This window comes from Somniosus microcephalus, chromosome 4 (assembly GCF_052327205.1).
Source record: "Somniosus microcephalus isolate GS21.2 chromosome 4, FLI_Smic_1.0, whole genome shotgun sequence".
NCBI lineage: Eukaryota > Metazoa > Chordata > Chondrichthyes > Squaliformes > Somniosidae > Somniosus > Somniosus microcephalus.
The window spans coordinates 176,164,942-176,184,988 of NC_140990.1; the positions used below are offsets into that span (position 1 = coordinate 176,164,942).

General features: G+C 47.4%; 1 protein-coding gene across 3 annotated transcripts in view; it reads right to left on the bottom strand.

Annotated features, from left to right (window-relative positions):
- LOC147120008 (uncharacterized) overlaps positions 1-20,047 on the bottom strand; it is a 143,488-nt gene that overhangs the window by 7,563 nt on the left and 115,878 nt on the right. For 2 of the 3 annotated variants that reach the window (XM_085985498.1, XM_085985496.1), the window contains exons 9-12: positions 6,818-7,006; positions 5,253-5,462; positions 1,569-1,778; positions 33-284 (exon numbers count right to left, since the gene is read on the bottom strand). In XM_085985498.1, coding sequence (XP_085841624.1) covers positions 33-284; positions 1,569-1,778; positions 5,253-5,462; positions 6,818-7,006 — 861 coding nt within the window. The remainder of the gene's footprint in view (positions 1-32; positions 285-1,568; positions 1,779-5,252; positions 5,463-6,817; positions 7,007-20,047) is intronic. The other variant, XM_085985497.1, reaches the window with a different exon arrangement.

Sequence of the window (20,047 nt, forward strand, 5' to 3'; positions counted from 1 at the left end):
TTGTGCTGTGTATGCACAAAATCACTACACACCTGTCCCGAGCCTTCAACTTTTAACACACATGGATCACTGACCCCTTCCTGCTGGTCGCTCTCTTCATGGTTGACTTCATCAGGTGTGGCCCCAGTTTTGGGCTGTTCTGTAAGTACTGGATCACCCACAAATGGTGTGGAGATTTCTGTAGTTACATCAAGTTGTGTGTCACTCTCTGATTTTGAAACTTGTTCTCCAAGAGGTTTGTCTCTTTCCAAGTCCAGTCTGGATTCAGTCCCGGCCAGAAATGTCTGTGTTTATAAGCAGAAGGGTTTCAGTAATGATCAGGCAGAAGCAGCTTTTGTGAGTTTATATTAATTGGGATCGGGGCTGTTCTAGTTTTACTTAGAATGCAAGTCAGTGAAACAGGCCATTCAGCCCAACTGATCCAAGCAGGTGTTTATGCTCCTGAAGTTTCTCCTGAATTCCCTACTAGACTTATTAATGACTATCTTATGTTTATGGCTCCTATTTTTGGTCTCCCCCACAAGTGGAAAAATCTCTTTGTCTAATCTTTCAAACCCTTTTATAATCTTAAAAACCTCTCTCAGGTCACCTCTCAGCCTTCTCTTTTCTCGGAAAGAAAAAGGAAACAGCCCCAGCCTGTTCAACCTTTCCTGATAAATACAACCTCTCAGTTATGGCATCATTCTTATAATTATATTTTTGCCACTTCTCCAGTGCCTCTTTTTATAATATGGAAACTAGAACTGTGTACAGTGTTCTAAGTGTAGTCTAACCAAGGTTCTATGAGTTTAACGTAACTTCTCTACTTTTCAGTTCGATCCCCCTAGATGAACCCCAGCGCTTTGTTTACTTTTCTAATGGCCTTATTAACTTGTGTTGTTACTTTTAGTCATTAGTGTATCTGTACTAGATCCCTTTCCTCCAATACCCTATTTACACTTATTTTCCAAGGAGTATGTGGTCTCCTTATTCTTCCTACCTTACTTCATTGTTAACTCTTGGGTGTAGGTCTCCCAGGGCAAAAAGCCAGAGTACAGCTAGATTTAACCATAAGCATTGGAACAAAGGGTGGGGGTGGGAAAGGAGTCATAAATAGTCATGCAGCTATGGTGAAATTGGATACTATAGGCATCCATGGGTTAGATGCAAATGATGGGGTTGAATTTCAGTTCAAGGACTAAAGCGAATTTCATAAGGACTGAATAGAACAAAAAGGAGGGCTTTACTGTTAACAAGGAGTCATGATAAGCAGGACAAATATTACGTCCTGCTGAGTCAATTGCACAACAGGCATGTGTAGTGCGCACCCCAACCCCTGAGTGCCCACATCTGGGCATGATTGGATGTCTAGGCCTTTCAATCTGCCGTCTCTAATTATCGTTGGCAATATCAATGCTGCATAATGACCCGAGGCAGTAGATTGAGGCATCTTGAATAAATCAACCTTCACCAAAAGAGAAAACCTCCGAAATCACATCCAGGGTACAAATAAATTCCATTGCGCTGTGTATGTATAAAATCATTGTGCACCTGGCCCGAGCCTTCGACTTTTAATACACATCACTGACCCCTTCCTGCCGATCGCTCTCTTCACGGTTGACTTCATCAGGTATGGTCCCAGTTATGGGCAGATCTGTAAGTACTGGATCACCCACGAATGGTGTGGAGATTTTTGCAGTTACATCAAGTTGTGTGTCATTCCCTGAACTTGAAAGTTGTTCCCCTAGAGGTTTGTCGCTTTCCAAGTCCAGTGTGGATCCAGTTCTTGCTGGAAATTTCTGTATTTATAAGCAGAAAGGTTTCAGCAATGATCAGGCAGAAGCAGCTTTTGGGAGCTCTCTTTACGAGTTGGGACCGGGGTTGTTCTAGTTTTACTTAGAATGCAAGGCAATGAAACAGGTCATTTGGTGCAACTGATGCATGCCGGTGTTGATGCTTGACATAAGCATCCTCCCACCACTTCATCTCACTCCTATCAGCATAACCTTCTATTCCGTTCTCCCTCATGTGTTTGTCTATCTTCCCTTTAAATGCATCAATGCTATTTGCCTCAGCTACATCTTGTGGTAGCAAGTTCCCCATTCTAATTACTCTGAGTAAACAAGTTTCTCCTGAATTCCCTATTAGATTTATTAATGAGTATCTTATATTTATGGCCCCTACTTTTGGTCTCCCCCACAAGTGGGAAAAACTCTACGCTTTCAAAACTTTTTATAATCTTAAAAACCTCCATCAGGTCACCCCTCGGCCTTCTCTTTTCTAGGAAAGAAAATGTAAACAGCCCCAGCCTGTTCAATCTTTTCTGACAGATACAAACTTTCAGTTCTGGTATAATTCTTGTAAATGTTTTTTTTGCACCTTTTCTGATGCCTCTATATCCTTTTTATAATAGAACTGTGTACAGTATTCTAAGTGTGGTCTAACTTAGGATCTATACAAGTTTAATATAACTTCACTACTTTTTAGTTCTTTTGTGATTAGTATATCTGTACCCCTAGATCCCTTTGTTTCAATACCCCATTTAGACTTACTTGTTAAGGAATACGTGGTCTCCTTATTCTTCTTACCGTACTTCATAGTTGACTCTTAAGTGTCAGCCTTCCAGGGCAAGAAGCCAAAGTACAGCTAGATTTAACCATAAGCATTGGACCAAAGTAAGGGGTTGGGGGTGGGGGTGAAATTAGATATTATAGGCAAATGATGGGGCACAATTTCAGTTCAAGGGCCGAAAGGAATTCCGAAAGGTCTAAATAGGACAAAAAGAAGGAATGTAACCTGTTAACAAGGATTCATGATAATGATCAGGCAGCATTAAACTTGCTGACAAGGGTGGTGCTGTTGTTGTTTGGCGAACTGACCTCTACCTAGCGGAAGCTGAACGCCAACTCTCCGACACCTCCTACCTCCACCTGGACCATGACCCCACTACCGAACATCAAACCACTGTTTCCAAGACTGCCTCTGGAGATCTTCCCCCCGCGGCCACCAACCTCATAGTTCCCCAACCCCACACAGCCCGCTTCTACCTCCTTCCCAAAATCCACAAACAGGACTGCCCTGGTAGACACATCGTTTCAGCCTGTTCTTGTCCCACGGAACTTATCTCTTCCTATCTCGACTCTATCTTTTCTCCCCTTGTCCAGTCTCTTCCCACCTACACCCGCGACTCTTCGGACGCCCTCTGCCACTTTAACAGTTTCCAGTTTCCTGGCCCCAACCGCTTCCTTTTCACCATGGACGTACAATCCCTCTACACCTCCATCCCCCACCAGGATGGCCTGAGGGTGCTCCGCTTCTTCCTTGAACAGAAGCCCGACCAGTCCCCATCCACCACTACCCTCCTCCGCCTGGCTGAACTTGCTCTCACGTTGAACAACTTCTCCTTTAACTCCACTCATTTCCTCCAAATCAAAGGTGTTGCTATGGGTATTCGCATGGGTCCTAGCTATGCTTGCCTTTTCGTGGGACATGTGGAACACTCTTTGTTCCAGTCCTACTCGGGTCCCCTCCCTCACCTCTTTTTCTGATACATTGATGACTGTATCAGTGCCATTTCCTGCTCTCGCCCTGAACTAGACAATTTCATTCACTTTGCCTCCAATTTCCACCCTTCCCTCACCTTCACATGGTCCATCTCTGACTCTTCTCTTCCCTTTCTCGACTTCTCCGTCTCCATCTCTGTGGATAGGTTATTGACCAATATTCACTACAAGCCCACTGACTCCCACAGCTACCTGGACTACACTTCCTCCCACCCCACCTCCTGTAAGGACTCTATTCCATTCTCCCAGTTTCTCCGTCTCCGCCGCATCTGCTCCGACGATGCCACCTTCCGCACTAGTGCTTCCGACATGTCTTCCTTTTTCCTCAACCGAGGATTCCCCTCTACCGTGGTTGACACGGCCCTCGACCGTGTCCGTTCTATCTCCCGCACTTCTGCCCTCACCCCTGCTCCTCCCTCCCGGAACCACGATAGGGTTCCCCTTGTCCTCACCTTTCACCCCACCAGCCTCCACATTCAACGGATCATCCTCCGTCATTCTGCCACCTCCAAAGTGATCCCACCACCAAACGCATCTTCCCCTCCCCTCCCCTTTCAGCATTCCGTAGGGACCGCTTCCTCCGAGACACCCCCAGCACCCCTTCCCCTTTGCCTGGCACCTTCCCGTGCAAGTGCAGGAGATGTAACACCTGCCCTTATACCTCCCCCCTTCCCACTGTCCAGGGCCCCAAACACCCCTTCCAGGTGAAACAGCGATTTACTTGTACTTCTTGCAATCTAGCATACTGTATTCGCTGCTCACGATGCAGTCTCCTCTACATTGGGGAGACCAAACGCAGATTGGGTGACCGCTTTGCGGAACACCTCCGTTCAGTCCGTAAGGGTGACCCCGAACTTCCGGTCGCCTGTCATTTTAATTCACCGCCCCATTCCCACTCGGACCTCACCATCCTTGGCCTCTTGCATTGTTCCACGGAAGCTCAATGTAAACTCGAGGAACAGCACCTCATCTTCCGATTAGGCACTTTACAACCTTCAGGACTCAATATCGTGTTCAACAATTTCAGATCATAACCTCGGCCCCATTACATTGTTACTTATATTTTTTATCCACACCTTTGTTTTGGTTTCCTCCCCCAACTTTCCCTTTATTTTCTGTCTCCCACATGGCAGCTGTCTCCCATTCTGCCAGTGCATTTCACACCTAATCTAGAGCTGTCTTTTGTCTCCACTGGTCCTATCACCATCTCGTCTTGTTTTGAATACCTCTTAATGTCTCTTCTCTTTTGTTCTCTCCCAGCCTGGCCTCTTAATCTATTTCATTCCCTGTGCCTCTTTAGTCTTGATAAAGGGTTTTGACCTGAAACGTTGACTCTAATTTCTCTCCACGGATGTTGCCTGGCCTGCTGAGTTTTTCCAGCATTTTCTGTTGTTATTATGAACATTGTGTTGCCTGAGTCAATTACAACAGGAGTGTGATATGCACGCCCCACCCCTTGCGTGTCTGTTTTCAGGCGTGATCGGATGTCCAGGCATTTCGATCTGCCGTCTCTAAGTATCGTTAGTGATACCAACGTTGCTTGATGACCTGAGGCAGTAGATCGAGACATCCTGAATAAATCAACCTTCACCAAAAGATGAAAAACTCCAAAATCACACCCAGGGTATAAATAAACTCAATTGCACTGTGTATGTATAAAATCATTGTGCATTTGGCCCGAGCCTTCGACTTTTAATACACATCACTGACCCCTTCCTGCCGGTCACTCTCTTCACGGTTGACTTCATCAGGTATGGTCCCAGTTATGGGCAGATCTGTAAGTACTGGATCACCCACGAATGGTGTGGAGATTTTTGCAGTTACATCAAGTTGTGTGTCATTCCCTGAACTTGAAAGTTGTTCCCCTAGAGGTTTGTCGCTTTCCAAGTCCAGTGTGGATCCAGTTCTTGCTGGAAATTTCTGTATTTATAAGCAAAAAGGTTTCAGCAATGATCAGGCAGAAGCAGCTTTTGGGAGCTCTCTTTACGAGTTGGGACCGGGGTTGTTCTAGTTTTACTTAGAATGCAAGACAGTGAAACAGGTCATTTGGTGCAACTGATGCATGCCGGTGTTGATGCTTGATATAAGCATCCTCCCACCACTTCATCTCACTCCTATCAGCATAACCTTCTATTCCGTTCTCCCTCATGTGTTTGTCTATCTTCCCTTTAAATGCATCAATGCTATTTGCCTCAGCTACATCTTGTGGTAGCAAGTTCCCCATTCTAACTACTCTGGATAAACAAGTTTCTCCTGAATTCCCTATTGGATTTATTAATGAGTATCTTATATTTATGGCCCCTACTTTTGGTCTCCCCCACAAGTGGGAAAAACTCTACGCTTTCAAACCTTTTTATAATCTTAAAAACCGCCATCAGGTCACCCCTCAGCCTTCTCTTTTCTAGGAAAGAAAATGTAAACAGCCCCAGCCTGTTCAATCTTTTCTGACATACAAACTTTCAGTTCTGATATAATTCTTGTAAATGTTCTTTTTGCACCTTTTCTGATGCCTCTACATCCTTTTTATAATAGAACTGTGTACAGTATTCTAAGTGTGGTCTAACTTAGGATCTATACAAGTTTAATATAACTTCACTACTTTTTAGTTCTTTTGTGATTAGTATATCTGTACCCCTAGATCCCTTTGTTTCAATACCCCATTTAGACTTACTTGCTAAGGAATACGTGGTCTCCTTATTCTTCTTACCGTACTTCATAGTTGACTCTTAAGTGTCAGCCTTCCAGGGCAAGAAGCCAAAGTGTAGCTAGATTTAACCATAAGCATTGGACCAAAGTAAGGGGGTGGGGGTGAAATTAGATATTATAGGCATCCATGGGTTAGATGCAAATGATGGGGCACAATTTCAGTTCAAGGGCCGAAAAGAATTCCGAAAGGTCTAAATAGGACAAAAAGGAGGAATGTAACTCTGTTAACAAGGACTCATGATAATGATCAGGCAGCATGAATATTATGTGTTGCCTGATTCAATTACAACAGGCGTGTGATATACATGCCCCACCCCCTGCGTGTCTTTTCAGGCATGATCAGATGTCCAGGCGTTTTGATCTGCCGTCTCCAATTATCGTTAGCGATACCAACGTTGCTTGATGACCTGAGGCAGTAGATCGAGACATCCTGAATAAATTAACCTTCACCAAAAGATGAAAAACTCCACAATCACACCCAGGGTATAAATAAAACTCCATTGCGCTGTGTATGTACAAAATCACTACACACCTGTCCCAACCCTCAACTTTACACATGGGTTACTTACCTCTTCCTCCCAGAGGGTCTCTTCATGGTTGACTTCAAGTATTGTCCCAATTTTCGACAGTTCTGCAACCTTATAAGCCAGGAATGGTCTGGAGATTTCATCATGTTCTGAGTCATTGTCTGAGCCTGCGATTGATGTTAATTCAAATCTCTCTGCAAATTTCGGACCAAAACGTCTTCCAACATGTTTCTGTATTGAAAAATAGAAAGATATGAGGTCAAAAACTGCGGTCGGCGGCATTATTTTTAGCAATGATGCATATATATTTCTATTACTCGGCAGTCATAGTCATAGAGTTATACAGCACAGAAAGATGTCCTTTGGCCCATCGTGTCCACACCGGCCATCAAGCTCTCTCTATTCTAATCCCATTTTCCAGCACTTGGCCCATAGCCTTGTATGCTATGGCGTTTCAAGTGCTCATCTAAATGCTTCTTGAATATTGTGACAGGTCCTGCCTCTACCACCCTTTCAGGCAGTGAGTTCCAGATTCCAACCACCCTCTGGGTGAAAATGTTTTTCCTCAAATCCCCTCTAAACCTCCTGCCTCTTACCTTGAAACTATGCCCCCTGGTTATTTACCTCTCTACCAAGGGGAAATGTTCCTTTCTATCTACCCTATCTATTCCCCTCATAATTTTGTACACCTCAATCAGGTCCCCCCTCAGCCTTCTCTGCTCTAAGGAAAACAACCCCAGCCTGCCCAGTCTCTCTTCATAGCTGAAGCGCTCCAGCCCAGGTAACATCCTGGTGAATCTCCTCTGCACTCTCTCCAATGCAATCACATCCTCCTATCATGTGGTGACCAAAACTGCACACAATATTCCAGCTGTGGCCTAACTCACGTTTTGTACAGCAGTGCCTCCATGTAGGGGTTCGCAAAATTCCCCTATTTTCCCTGAAGATCGGGAAATATTGGTCCACATCGTGGATGAAGAATTATGTGTTTTGAATTGCCTCTGGGTAGGACAGTGTTTTTAAAACATACCCAGAATCGTGAAAGGCTGTGTTGGGCAGAGCAGCACTTGGGCAACATCAGGATCTAAGACAGTACGTTTTATTAAAAATGGTACCTCTGAGTTTCGAACTGTGTGTTTTTCAAAGAGGTTTGAAAATGGCTGTCAGAAAGCATAGCCAAAATACAAAAGAAAGCAGCTTGCAGCTGGTGGAGTATGTCTGTGAAAAAGTGGGAGGATCAAATACAGTGGCAGTCAGACCTGCCAATCAAAGGGAGTTCCCTTCTCAGAAGCAATCGATGTTTGTTTATTGACTTAAGGGATTAACTCACTTGAACTAAACCGCAGAACAATCGGCTCTGTTTACACAGCAATCTAGCCCCATTTCAACACCACTTACACACAATGGATACATCTAAACCCCGGAATGAGGACTTTGATAGGGGACAGATCAGTATGGATGGGTTTGAATCACCCATCACTCAGAACAATAGGGCAGTTGGATTCCCTTTTGTTTTAGCCCAGGTGAACTCCGGATGTGGGCGGGTACACTTCGGCCCCAGAGTGCAGACACATTAAACCACTCAATCCCATTTGGGTCAGCCAATCACGGTCCTTCTCTTGCATATTGGAACTTTTGGGCGCGAATTTTGCACACAGACCCTTTTATTTTTTCAGCGCCAAACAACAGGAGTTGGCAGGATATAAAGATAGCTTCTGAAGAAGCTATCTCTCTTACTTCGCTGGACCACAGGTGAGCAGGTTTTCTGACTCCTCAGCAAGGCAACCTAGGAAGGAGTTAGGGGGTGGTAATTTAGGGGATATTGCTAAGATTGTTTCATCAACATTGTAGCCATTAATCCCTTGTTTTTGCCATCTGCCTTCCCCCATTTAAGCAATTTTACTGTAATTACTGTGTTTGTGTGGTATAGTTTAAAATTTGATTATAGTTTCTTTAGTTTAAATAAAGTTGACTTTCTCACATCAAAACCACTTGTCCGATTTTAATATATCATTAATTATAAGTTCCTCCAGTCAGAACTGGAAGGTGGGGTTAGCGATTCGAAACCGCTGTTTGGAAATTGGTTTAAGGGTAGCAGGCAAAGGCTGCTGACCAGGTAAATTACCGTAAACCAGGTAAAAGGTTGGAATTGGTCAGAGTGCAGGCAAAGCTGCCTCACCAGGCAAATTACCGTAAACCAGTTAAAAGATGCCCCCTACAAATTGGTGACCGCGGCAGGACTGGAGGCAGTTCTTGATATAAGTGGTCTGGATCTGGAGAAAGCATCAGCTCTTGTTTCTCTAATTTTCAATATGTGGGTAGCCCTGCAGATGTTAGCGGCAGCATGTAGGCTGACCTATCATGGTATAGATGGCTGGGTTAAGAAGGGTGAGATGAGGGTGCAGGAGGAGGTTAAAGAGGCCAAGAATCAGGAGTCCCAGCTTGAAAAATGCCAGGCGGAGGTAGAACGCCTCATAAGAGAGGTGAACGAGGCCAGAGATATTGGGATGAGGGTGCGGGAAGAGAATGCATGCCTCACACTAGAGGTCGTGAAATGCCAGGCATTTATAGAGCGCCTTGTGCAGGAAGTCACAGAGGCGAGGGACAGTGAGATGAGGTTACAGGAAGAAATCGCACACCTCACCCACGAAGCTAGTAAGGGCAAAAGCCATGCGAGGCACGAGATAGAGTTCCTAAAGTGCCAGTTTACTGAAGCAAAGGGTAACGAGATGAGACTGCGGGAAGAGAATGCCCGCCTCACCTCAGAAGTAACAGAGCAGGAGGAAATGGTTAGGGAGGTAAAGGCAGCTTATAAGCTGACCTGTGACCAAAGGTTTGAGGAAGCAGATCATGGCCCCTGTAGGCAGAGATAGAAAGCCTTAACATGGCTTTAAAAGCAGCAAAGGGGATGAGTTGTCTGATCAGCCCGAAGGCAGGCCAGCCGGAATTTACTGGCAACCTAAGCAAAACCACCCCACAGGCAACACCCAGGGAAAGGTTGGCCAGGGAATTAGAGATCCCAAGGCAGCAGCCCACACCTCCGAGTTTTGAGGAACTCTGGCAGCCAGAAGGGGTGGTAGGAGAACGCCAGCAGGTCCCACTAGGCAGGCGGGGACCAGGACCAGTGTACCCCCTCCGACAACGGAGGTACGGTCCGCCCGTGAATGATAAAGCCGGGACCCCCGCAGCCCCAACTCAAAGGGTAGAGACAGGAATTTCCCCTGCCTCAGTCGAGTCGCTACTGGAAGCAATGCGGTCTCTCCTGACCAACCAAGTAAAGGTAGCAGCCATCAGTGGTGCTGCAGCCCCCTCGCCCGCCTCTGCCTCCCCACTATGACTGGAACCCGCGCAGCCTGTCCATCTGTGTAATCTCCAGTACGATGAATGGAAGAGACCGCTCGTACAGATGGAGGTAGAGAAGGTTAAAGGGACTTATCTATTGGATACGGGGCATCATGCACTGTGATCCATATGTATAATCCCACCACCTCACCTCTGTCTAACGGGGTTCCCTACATACTATCGGGATTCACCGGTCAGGAGCAGGTGGGGGTATACTCCAGTCCGTCTGGGCATGCTCCAGACTGAGTGGACGTGCATCCTGGCAACGTGGTATCAGGAGAAAGGAAAGAGGATCCTAGGGGCCGACTTCATGGTGAGCCATGGGATCCTCATGGATCTTCACAACCATTGCCTCTGGGGGGCTAGCACAGACAGGGAAGAGGGTGTAGTGGTCATCCCAGGCAAGGAGGGAAAGGGGACCCTGTGCACTGTGAAGCCTAAAGAGGGTTACGACCTCGAGCTCATGGTCGAGGGTGTACCGGGGGATTTCCAGACAGTCGTGCAGGCTAATCTAGCTGCGTTTGCCACGCATAAACACGACTGCTGGAGGGTCACAGGGTTCGAGGATAGAGTGGATGGGGACCCCATGGCCTGGCCCCAAAAGCAGTATAATTTCCCCAAGGAGGCAGAACCTGACATGGAGGCAGCCATGTCCTCTTTGGTGCAGCAGGGAGTGTTGAGGCCCATAGCCACTCATGTTAACTCTCCGCTTTGGCCAGTCAGAAAACCAGACAAAACATGGAGAGCCACGGTTGACTATCGGGTGCTTAACAGCAATATCCCAGCCTGTGCACCCACGGTGGCAGCAGTTGCCGACCTGATAGGAAGTATTCCAGCATCTGCAACCTTTTTCACGGTGCTGGACATTTCTAACGGGTTTTGGTCCATCCCTTTAAGGAGAGAGGATCAGTATAAGCTTGCCTTCACCTTTAAGGGACAGCAGTATACCTGGACCTGTCTGCAACAGGGTTTCCACAACAGCCCCAGCATCTTCCACCAATGCATGAAGTATAGTTTAAAAGATTTCAGCCAGCCCACACAGTGGGTTCAATACGTGGATGACCTGCTCCTGTTCACCGATTCCGGAGAGGAGCATAGCACACTATTAGCCGAACTGCTGGAGCTGCTTAGGAAAGGGGGTTTCAAGGTAAACCCAAAGAAAGAGTTTTGCCAACAGGAGGAACGCACAGGCGCGGTTGCCTGTGCTAGTATAGCAGGTCCCCAGCCCTTTAAAGAAATTGTTCACGCAGGCGCAGTTGCCTGTGGGACCCCAGCGGCTCTTTCTAAGTTTTCCTGCGCAGGCGCAATCGCCTGTTTGAAGCCAGAGGCTTCATAGCCTCTGCCGCGGGACTCCGAGGAGGAAGTTCGCGCAGGCGCAGTTGCCGGCGGAACCACAGCGGCTCTTTTTCAGGAGGTTTGCGCAGGCGCAATCGCCTGTTTGAAGACAGAGGCTTCACAGCCTCTGCTGAGGGACTTGGGGGAGGAGATTCGCGCAGGCACAGTTGCCTGTTTAAAGGGACCAGCTTCCCAGCCTGCTTCTAGAGTGGTCCCCCCCATGATGTGGGACCCTGGGGAGGCAGGGATAGCAATTCCTCTTGCAGGGGAGCTGGTAACAGGTTTTGCACATGGGAAGATTTCCAGCCACCAGCAGCGGGTGGTGAGGGAATACCTGCCCCCAGCACAGGAGTGGGCAGGGAAAAGCAGACAAACCCGGAGTACCTGCCAGGTATCTTATACAGTCTGGGATGTTTGCATCAGGGGGAGAAGGTTCCCAGCCAGCTAGGACTGTGACCCAAGCTCAGGGTCCGCCAGCCAAAGTTTCCCCCACAGAGACGCCCCTCAGAAGGTCTCAGCGGGTCCGCAAGCCCGAGACAAGATGGTCACCCACTTTACAGTGGAGGAAGGCGGTCTCCCGAACCAGGGAGAAGCCAAAGAACAGAGGTCCCCAACCACCGGCCATAAGCTGCGAGGGACCAGAGGCAGGAGGCAGTCCAGCTTCGCTGCAGCCAGCAGTAATCTGCGACAGTGCCAGAGATTAGCCTGGCCGTCTGGAGACGGGCGGCATTTGTATTATGGCTATGTGTGTATATAGCTTGCTTTAAGGTGTAAATTGTAAGTTTAGAATTAACTGTTGTGGTTTAAGTTTAAGTTTATAAGTGTGCCAAATGTTTGTATTTTTGGTCTGAGGTCGAGGGACCCGACCATGTCTCCACCTAAGGCAGCAGGTCAGTCAGAGACCTGGCTGCATGTCCTTTTAAGTTCTTTTGCAGGAGAGTGGAAGAAGAAGCAGCCCTGTTCGCCCAGCCCGTGCTGGGCATCGAATGAAGATAAGGATACAGAATGTTGGAGATCACCTCGCCACTGGACAAATCCAGAGGGAAACCCCGCAGCGACCTTCGGGAGAAACCGGACAGGGTCCGGAGGAACTTGCCTACTCCTCCTACGTGGAAGAGGTGGCCCCAGCTGGGTGGGGCACAGCCCCCAACCCAGCACTATCCTGACCGAAGTTCACTTGCGGCAGACCTCGCTGTTGAGGAGTCATGGTGGGGAAGCGCGGGCGCCTTGTCAGATAGGGACGCGTTCCCCGGGAGTGGGTGGTGACGGCCCGGGAAAGATTGTAAAGGGGAGGGGGAGACCCAAGAGTCGCGTGGGTGCGTTTGGGGAAGGAAGGAACTCCCCCAGGGGCCCATGGGCAAAGTTAGAGTGTAAGTGTGGCTGGGGAGGATGAGTGGGTGGCCGGATCTGGGATCCACATTTGAGTGTGGGGCCAGGGAGAGCCGCCACACAGGCACCCATCATTTTCTGCAGCCAGTCGAGGGAAGACGGGAGGGGGAGGGACTGGGAGTCATGATCCCATACTCCCCGGTCTCGGTCTGTGCCAAGGTAAATTTAAAAATGAGGGGTACCCCGCCTCCACAAAGGGACAAGGTAACAGCTCGGGGCTGGCGGAGCAGGCTGGTCTGTAAATCCATTCTGCATGTTTTAAAAGTCCAAGACCATTCAAGGGGGGTGGAAGGAACATTTACTGCCTGAGTGGGAGGAGCAATACCCACTCGAATTTCGTGACCCATCATTGGCATGTGATGGTCGGGGTTTGTTTAAGCATGTTGTTCAAGTTTTTTTTGTATTTTGTGTTACAGCCCCAAGTTGAGCAGAGGCGTAGGATCCTCTCCATGCTTGGGATCATTTTGTGACAACTCCAAGTTGAGCAGAGGCGTAGGGCCCTCTCCGTGCTTGGGATCATTTTGATTACATTGTATGACTAAGATTGCAACATTTTGTAATAAGTTGTAATGTAACAAGTGATGCAGGGGTATGAGACCCTTGTTGTAAATTGATGTATCTGTAAGATGCCTACTGTACCGCGGTTTTTTTCTCGAATTTGAGGGGAATAGATGGGACGGGGGTCAGTTGTAGGTAACTATTAGGTAAATACAGGGGATGGTTGTTTGTCGGGGGATCAGAAATTTTGCTCACTCCTTTGAGTGGATACTACAATCAAGTTGGAAGTATCAAAAGGGGGGAATGTAGGGGTTCACAAAATTCCCCTATTTTCCCTGAAGGTCGGGAAATATTGGTCCACATCGTGGATGAAGAATTATGTTTTTTGAATTGCCTCTGGGTAGGACAGTGTTTTTAAAACATACCCAGAATCGTGAAAGGCTGTGTTGGGCAGAGCAGCACTTGGGCAACATCAGGATCTAAGACAGTACGTTTTATTAAAAATGGTACCTCTGAGTTTCGAACTGTGTATATTTCAAAGAGGTTTGAAAATGGCCGTCAGAAAGCATGGCCAAAAGACAAAAGAAAGCAGCTCGCAGCTGGTGGAGTATGTCTGTGAAAAAGTGGGAGGATCAAATACAGTGGCAGTCAGACCTGCCAATCAAAGGGAGTTCCCTTCTCAGAAGCAATCGATGTTTGTTTATTGACTTAAGGGATTAACCCACTTGAACTAAACCGCAGAACAATCGGCTCTGTTTACACAGCAATCTAGCTCCATTTCAACACCACTTACACACAATGGATACATCTAAACCCCAGAAAAAGGACTTTGATAGGGGACAGATCAGTATGGATGGGTTTGAATCACCCATCTCTCGGAACAATAGGGCAGTTGGATTCCCTTTTGTTTTAGCCCAGGTGAACTCCAGATGTGGGCGGGTACACTTCGGCCCCAGAGTGCAGACACATTAAACCACTCAAACTCATTTGGGTCAGCCAATCAATTCAATTCAATTCAATTCAATTTTATTTGTCATATATGCAGCAGACGTGTGTACTGCACAATGAAATGTTGATTTTTACGAGTCCTCCCAACATTGGAATAAATATAGCATAACAATGATAAAAATACTAATAGAAATACTAATAGAAAGACAGTAATAATAAATAAAACAACAGTAATAAATAATAATAAATTAATCGTTCATGAGTCTTATGGCCTGGGGGTAGAAGCTGTTTCAAAACCTGTTGGTACGAGACCGTATGCTTCGGTATCTCTTACCGGACGGGAGCAGGGCGAAGAGGTTGTGGCTGGGGTGCTGGGGTGACTCGCATCTATAATGATTCTCAGGGCCTTCCCCCGGCACCTCTCGGGGTAGATATCCTGCACAGCAGGTAGTTTAATTCCTATAGTGTGTTGTGCAGCTTTCACTACCATCTGTAGAGCCTTGCGGTCTGTGGCGGTGCAGTTGCCATACCAGGTAGTGATGCAGCCGGACAGGATACTCTCGATGGTGCACCGGTAGAAGTTGGTGAGAATCTGGGGGGCCATTCCAAATTTCTTCAGTCTCCTGAGGAAGAACAGGCATTGGCATGCCTTCTTTGTTACAACGTCGATGTGATGGGACCACGTTAAGTCCTCCATAATGAATACACCCAGGAATTTGAAGCTGCTGACCCTCTCCACCTCAGCCCCTTCGATGTAGATTGGGGTGTGTCCCTCCCCCTGCCGCTTCCTGTAGTCCACGATCATCTCCTTTGTTTTGCTGATGTTGAGGGAGAGGTTGTTGTACTTGCACCATTCTCCTAGGGCTCTTACCTCCTCCCTGTAGCCTGTCTTGTCACCATCTGTGATCAGGCCTACAACGGTAGTGTCATCAGCAAACTTGATGATGGAGTTGAAGTTGTGCGTGGCCACGCAATCGTGAGTAAACAGGGAGTACAGAAGGGGGCTGAGCACACAACCCTTGGGAGCTCCCGTGTTCAGGATCAGTGTGGAGGAGGTGTTTCTGCCTATTTTCACCACCTGGGGCCTTCCCGTCAGGAAGTCCAGGATCCAGTCGCATAGGGAGGTGTTAAGTCCTAGCTCACTGAGCTTGTTGACAAGCTTGGAGGGGATAATGGTATTGAATGCTGAACTATAATCAATGAACAACATTCTCACATAGGTGTTCCTCTTATCCAGGTGTGATAAGGCAGTGTGCAGTACAGTGGCGATGGCATCATCCCTAGATCTGTTTGGGCAGTAGGCAAATTGGAATGGGTCCAGTGTGTCAGGTAGTAACGAGTTGATGTGGGTTTTGACCAGCCTCTCAAAGCACTTCATGATGACAGAAGTGAGTGCTATGGGGCGGTAGTCGTTAAAACAGGTTACATTAGTTTTTTTGGGGACTGGAATAACCGATGTCATCTTGAAGTGGGTGGGGACTACAGACTCGTACAGTGAACGGTTGAATATATCCGTAAACATGCCTGCCAGCTGGTCAGCGTTTGCTCTAAGGACATGCCCAGGGATTCCATCTGGACCAGGTGCTTTGTGGGTGTTCACTCTCTTAAAGGTCTTGCTCACGTCAGCCATGGAGATTGAGAAGACCCGGTCGTCCTGAGCTGCGGGTGCCCTTGTAACAGGCCAGTTGTTGTTGGCCTCAAACCGGGCGTAAAAAGTGTTAAGCTCATCCGGGAGAGAGGCATTGCTGGGCATGACACAGTTGGGTTTCCCTTTGTAGTCTGTAATAGATTGTAGTCCACTCCACATCCTTCACGAATCTGAGCTATGATAGTGTGACTCCACTTTTTCCATGTATTTTCTTTTTGCAAAAGAAAATACAAAAATACAAAATCATGGTTCTTCTCTTGCATATTGGAACTTTTGGACCACAGGTGAGCAGGTTTTCTGACTCCTCAGCAAGGCAACCTAGGAAGGAGTTAGGGGGTGGTAATTTAGGGGATATTGCTAAGATTGTTTCATCAACATTGTAGCCATTAATCCCTCATTTTTGCCATCTGCCTTCCCCCATTTAAGCAATTTTACTGTAATTACTGTGTTCGTGTGGTATCGTTTAAAATTTGATTATAGTTTCTTTAGTTTAAATAAAGTTGACTTTCTCACATCAAAACCACTTGTCCGTTTTTAATATATCATTAATTATAAGTTCCTCCAGTCAGAACTGGAAGGTGGGGTTAGCGATTCGAAACCGCTGTTTGGAAATTGGTTTAAGGGTAGCAGGCAAAGGCTGCTGACCAGGTAAATTACTGTAAACCAGGTAAAAGGTTGGAATTGGTCAGAGTGCAGGCAAAGCTGCCTGACCAGGCAAATTACCGTAAACCGGTTAAAAGATGCCCCCCTACATCCGACAACAACAACATGCATTTATATACCACCTTTAATGTAGTAAAATGTCCCAAGTTGCTTCGCAAGTGCGTTATCAAACAAAGTTCGACACCGAGATAATAGGACGGGTGACAAGAGGTAGGTTTTAAGGAGCATCTTTAAGGAGGAGAGAGAGGTGGAGAGCTTCAGGGAGGAATTCAAGAGTTTAGGTCCTACACATCTGAAGGCTGGGCTGCCGATGGTGGAGCGATTAAAATTGGGGAGCATAAGAGGCCAGAATTGAAGGAGCGCAGCGAAACTCAGAAGGTTGTAGGGCTGGAGAAGGTTACAGAGATAAGGATGCGCGAGGCCATGCAGGGATTTGAAGACAACAATGAGAATTTTTAAATCGAGGTGTTGCCGGACCGGGAGTCAATGAGCACAGGGTGATGGATGGATGGGACTTGGTGCTAGTTTGGATACGCGCAGCAGTTTTGGTTGAGCTGAAGTTTATGGAGGGTGGAAAATGCGAGGCCGGCCAGGAAAGCATTGGAACAATCAAGTCTAGAGGTAACAAAGGCATGGATGAGGGTTTCAGCAGCAGATGAGCTGAGGGAGGGGCGGAGAGGGGCAATGTTCCAGAGGTGGAATAAGGCCGTCTTGGTGATGGAGTCGATATGTGGTCAGAAACTCATCTCGTCGTCAGACATGACATCAGGGTTGCGAACGAGTCTGGTTGAGCCTCAGACAATGACCAGGGAGAGGGGTGGAGTTGGTGGCTAGGGAATGGAGTTTGTCGTGGGAACCAAAAACAATGACTTTGGTCTTCCCAATATTTAGTTGGAGGCAGTTTCTGTTCATCCAGTACTGGATGTTGGACAAGTAGCGTGACAGATCAGAGACTGTGGAGGGGTCGTGGTGGTGGTGAGGTAGAGCAAGGTGTCATCAGCGTACGTGTAGAACTTGATGTTAAGTTTTCAGATGATGTTGGTGAGGGACAGCATATAGATGAGAAATAGGAGTGGACCAAGGATAGATTCTTCGGGGACTCCAGAGTTAATGGTGCGGGAGCAGGAAGAGAAGCCGTTGTACATGATTCTCTGGCTACAACTGGACAGGTGAGAATGGAACCAGGCGAGGGCAATCCCACCCAGCTGGTCGATAGAGGAGAGATGTTGAGGGGGATGGTGTGGTCAACCATGTCAAAGTCAGCAGACAGGGTTGAGAAGGATCAGGAGGGATAGTTTTCCATGGTCATAGTCAAATAGATGTAATTTGTGACTTTGATAAGAGCCATTTCAGTACTGTGGCGGGCAGAAACCCGATTGGAAGGTTTCAAACGTAGTTGCGGGAAAGGTGGGCATGGATTTGGGAGGTGACCACATGTTCAGGGACTTTGGAGAGGAAGGGGTGCTTGGAGATGTGGTGGTAGTTTGCTTTTTGAGGAGGCAGGGGATGACTGCATATTTGAAAGGGAGGGGGACGGTCCCTGAGGAGAGGGAACCGTTAACAACATCAGCTAACATGGGGGCCAGGAAGGAAAGTTGGTTGGTCAGCAGTTTAGAAAATAGGGTTGAGGGAGCAGAAGGTGGGTCTCATGGACAAGGTGAGTTCGGAGAGGGCATGAGGGGAGAGAGGAGAGATACTAGAGAAAGATGCAAGTTCAGGGCTAGGGCTTGGAATCTTAGGGGTAGGCTAGGGGAAGGGAGGGAAGCGGCAGAGGCAGCTGAACGGATTATCTCAATCTTAGTGACAAAGAAGTCCATGAGCTCTTGCCCTTGTTATTGGAGCTGAGGGTGGAGGAGGCAGGGGAGAGGGGTTTAAGAAGACGGTTTGTAGTGGAGAAGAAAAGCCGGGGATTATATTTGCATTCCAGGATGATCCTGGAATAGTAAGCAGTTTTGGCAGAAGAGAACAGAACCCTTCGGTGCTTTATGTGGTCCAGCCAGATCTGGTGATGAATGGCTAAACCAGTTGTCTGCCACAAGCATTTAAGTCTGCGTTCGTTGGACTTAAAGGAGCGGAGATGAGGGCCGTACCGGGGGAATGGCCAGGGTGGGAGAGAGTAATGGTTTTAATGGGGACAAGGATGAAGGTGAGGGTGCGATTGAGCAGGTAACCAGAACTATTGTGAATAGAGGGCCACAGGCAAGACAATTGGGAATTTTAAAGTGCTGTTGTAAGTGACTTGGGTGAGAGTTTTTTTATAGGGGTGGACACAGAAGGAAGTGGGGTTGGGAAGGGGAAGGGCGATGTGAGTGGAGAGGAATACAAGGAAGTGATCAGAGATGGCCTTATCCGTGATTGGCACAAAGTGAGAGAAAGGCCTTGTGAGAGGGTAAGGTTGAGGGGGTGGTCATGAATATGGGTAGGGGACTTTATATGGATGGAGAGATTAAGGGAGGATAGAAGGGCAATGAACTCAGGAGGGAGAGCATGATGAGCTGAGCGGGAGGTTGAAGTCACTTGATGCAGAGACTGAGGGAGGAACGCAGTGAGTTATCGCAGTGAAAAAGTTGGTGTGGTACTTGGGTGGACAGTAGAGAGCGAGGATTTTAAAGGAGAGATGAGGGGTAGAACAAGGTGCAATGCTTAAAAGGATGAGAAGATGCCAGAGGGGTAGGGGGACAGACAAGTGAGATGTAGTGCATAATTATGCACCATGAATTAGGAAGCCAGGGCTGAGCCATGTGATTTTCACGATTGTCAACGGGAATGATTCACCATTTACTGGGCAAGGAATGTTAACTGTGAACACATGGACCTTTTATAAATCCTTTCATTAGATTTCTTGAGAGTGGCGAGAGGAGGTTTGTCTAATGGATAGAATGTTGATGTTGGGCCCTTCATAGTTTCGGAGTTTTGTCTCTTGAGTGTTGAAGGTAGTTGATTGACTCGGGACATTTCTATCTACTCTCTCAGGTTATTACCAACTGTACCACGCAAGTAACTAAGATGCTATCTTTCATACAATGTACAGGGATCAAGTGACTATAAAAAGATCAGCTTTGAGATCACCTGGTTATTGAGCACAGGGGTGATAGGTCAATGGGACTTGGTGCAAGCGTGGTTTCTGGACTGCAACCCTGGGATCCACCTGCCTTTTTCTGCCACATTCCTGGGCTACAGCAACTCTCTCTGCTTTGAAGAATCACCTAACATCCAGTCTATTCCTACACTTACAGTTTAAATATCTCCTTTAAGAGCAGCTGGCTGCCTTTAAGCGGCGTCATAGATGCCCGAAATCCAGTCCACCCTACAGGCATGCAGCCAATAAGTAGTGCAGGTAGCGCTAGCTGTACGTCTCACTCAGGATAATGATCAGGCAGCACAAATATTATGTGCTAACTGAGTTAATTACAACAGGTGTGAGCAGTGGTATGGTGGAGTGCACAGGG